Source organism: Priapulus caudatus, unplaced genomic scaffold, assembly GCF_000485595.1.
Source record: "Priapulus caudatus unplaced genomic scaffold, Priapulus_caudatus-5.0.1 Scaffold825, whole genome shotgun sequence".
Lineage (NCBI taxonomy): Eukaryota > Metazoa > Priapulida > Priapulimorpha > Priapulimorphida > Priapulidae > Priapulus > Priapulus caudatus.
This window is the reverse complement of record NW_014577886.1, coordinates 121,755-124,406: the sequence shown is the minus strand read 5'-3', so window position 1 is coordinate 124,406 and position 2,652 is coordinate 121,755. Positions and strand designations below refer to the sequence as shown.

General features: G+C 49.3%; 1 protein-coding gene across 1 annotated transcript in view; it reads left to right on the top strand.

The window, feature by feature from the left end:
- LOC106813791 (microsomal triglyceride transfer protein large subunit-like) overlaps positions 1-2,652 on the top strand; it is a 19,425-nt gene that overhangs the window by 9,299 nt on the left and 7,474 nt on the right. The window contains exons 8-9 of the mRNA XM_014818015.1: positions 1,618-1,823; positions 2,295-2,463. Of these exons, the coding sequence (XP_014673501.1) occupies positions 1,618-1,823; positions 2,295-2,463 (375 nt within the window). The remainder of the gene's footprint in view (positions 1-1,617; positions 1,824-2,294; positions 2,464-2,652) is intronic.

The following is a 2,652-nucleotide window of genomic DNA, read 5'->3' as shown; positions in this document are numbered from 1 at the left end:
GGGGAATATAGAGATAGAGAAGAGAGAGAGAGAGAGAGAGAAGACAATTTAGCGAACAACCATGCATGTTGTTTGGGAAACACACGTGGGGCGTGTTGCTGAGAGTATGTTCAATGCGCAAGGTCGACTGTCATCGGAACATTAAGTGGAGCGAACTATCAGTAAGAGAATCTCACCGTGAGACAAACCGAAGTTCGGCTCTGCGCAGCTCCCGATTACCCTGGACATTCTCGCAACGCCAATCGTAAGGTATGCTGCCAAGGCGCCCGATTACCCACTGCCAGTTCTGCCAACGCCAAGATCAGTAATACGCCGCCAGGCGGCCCGATCCCCTGCCAGTTCCCTCACGCGCAAGTCCATGTCTGCTGCCAGCGCGGCGCGACTTAGCCGGTGCCTGCCAGATTCCACACGCACAGTCGATCTGTATGTCTGCTGCCAGGTGTGCCGCCACAGTAACCCTGCAGTTTCTCGTCATCTCGTATTCTAGCACGCGCCACGCTACAACTCGTACTCACGCCACAGATCCTCTGCTACGTTCGTCATCGTCGACCTCCCAGCGCCTCTATACGGTCGGCAAGAATGGCATCTGCAGACGCGTCGCGAGGACGTTCATTTTGTTTGCGCCGAACCCATACTCGGAGTTCTTGCAGGCCGAGATTGTCACCAGTGGTCTGACGTCGCGGTGGGTGCCAAGATAATTATTTAGATAATCGTTATTATTATATTATAGTAGTAATTCATAAATTAACACACTACTTATATATTATTATTGTTATGTATTATATAGTAGCACTTATCACCAGCAAGCACAATACAGCAACAGCAGTACGCACCTGCAGCAGCAACAGCAGTAGCAAGCAGCCCAGTAACAACAGCCCAGCAACACAGCATAGCAAAGGCAGCAACATAACAACAATAACTAACAACACAACAGAAACAACAATAAAACAGGCAGCCGTAGTACAACAGAGCAGCAACAACAACCGTACACCACACCAGCAAGACAGTAGTAATGGTTTTTAACTATTGACTCTTGCAGCAGCATTGAAACTGCGCGGTGTGTGTACACTGCTCGCGACAGTGGAACCAGAGCGCCGAAGACAGGTCCGCGCGGACCTAGCAGACGTTCCCGCGGGAGATGAACTGCAGTTAGCTTGCCCGAGGAAGCCCAAGAGGTGAGGCGTGCACGCGCTGCGTAACACCAGTGTGTTCTGTCATCAGCGGTCGCACAAACCCTCGATGTACGCCCATGCCTCGAGTAATATATTATGTTGTTTATATAAATATCTTATTTTTTTACACATAATATATCCTTATCTTTTTATATACATTATATATACTTTATACATATAATGATAGACATACTAGCGTCAAACCGTATGTATAACAATTCTATTCTCAATTTCTACATCATATATGTGCGTGCATGCCTGAGTGCATGGGTATGTTATATATGAGCAAAACGTATGATCAAATCATAACATAAAAACATAATCAAAGCGCGTAAATCACCATAATGAAATTGCCGGCGTGCGCGAGTGTCGAATTTGCCATGCGCACGTCGCTCGACGACTGTCCTCTTGTCTTCCCTGACCGTTCTCTTGTCTTCCCCCGCAGGAGTCGGCAGCGATCCTGCAGAAGCTGGAGGATGCGAGGGGGGAGCTTGCCGAGCCGGCCTCCGTCTCCTCCGCGAAGGCGTTCGTCTCCCTCCTCGGCTTCTTCCGCGGACAGAAGGCGACGGAGGAGAGGGTCCTGCAGCTGCTGCGTCAGGAGGAGGAGAAGGCGAGGGATCCGCAGAGACCTGCTGACTTCGTCGACGTTCTGTGAGCGACGTTCGGCGGTGGCGCCACCTCTGAATTAGTAGAATGCGCGTCCGGGGCCGCATTTAGGCATATTAAGCTAATCGGGCTACTGCTTCGTGTCTGACAGTCTGAAGAGGCCTCTCAAAATCTTGGTTTTTTTTCATTTGTTACGGGTTTATTGTAATTTATATATTTAAGTAATGATTTAACCTAATTAACAATACTTGACATTAACATGTTGGACCCAATTATTAAAAAAGATCATTATTTACACAAGTTTGCTCTAGGACTTCCCATAGCTTAGGGCCTCACCATGTCTAAATCCATCCCACCATGTCTGGTCCTGTCGTACACCAAGGTCAATCGACAAGGTCATTCAACCTCTCCTAGGCCTAAGCTCGGTAGAGTTGTCGCGTGACCATAGTGTTTGACGGAGCATTGAGAATAACATACGTTCTTGTGTTGGTAATCTCTCGTCTTACGTGCGCGCAGGCCATTCCTGATTGACGCCGTCACTGCGGCGCAGACGGACGCCTGCCAGGGGGCGCTGATGAAGTTTCTGGACTTCGGACGGGAGGACAACATTGAACTGCCAGAGAAGTACCTGCTGGCTGCGTCATTCAGTTCCCAACCATCCCTGGCGCTTCTGTCAGACGTCTGGGTGAGATCCTTATTCAGTAAAATATCCGAGTAATATAATAATATATGAGTGAATGACAACAAATTAGTTTTTAGCTCATCTGACATAGTCAGATGCAGCTTGTAGAATCGCATGATCGTCCGTGCGTCCGTGCGTCCGTCCGTCCGTCCGTCCGTCCGTCCGTCCGTCCGTCCGTCCGTCCGTCCGTCC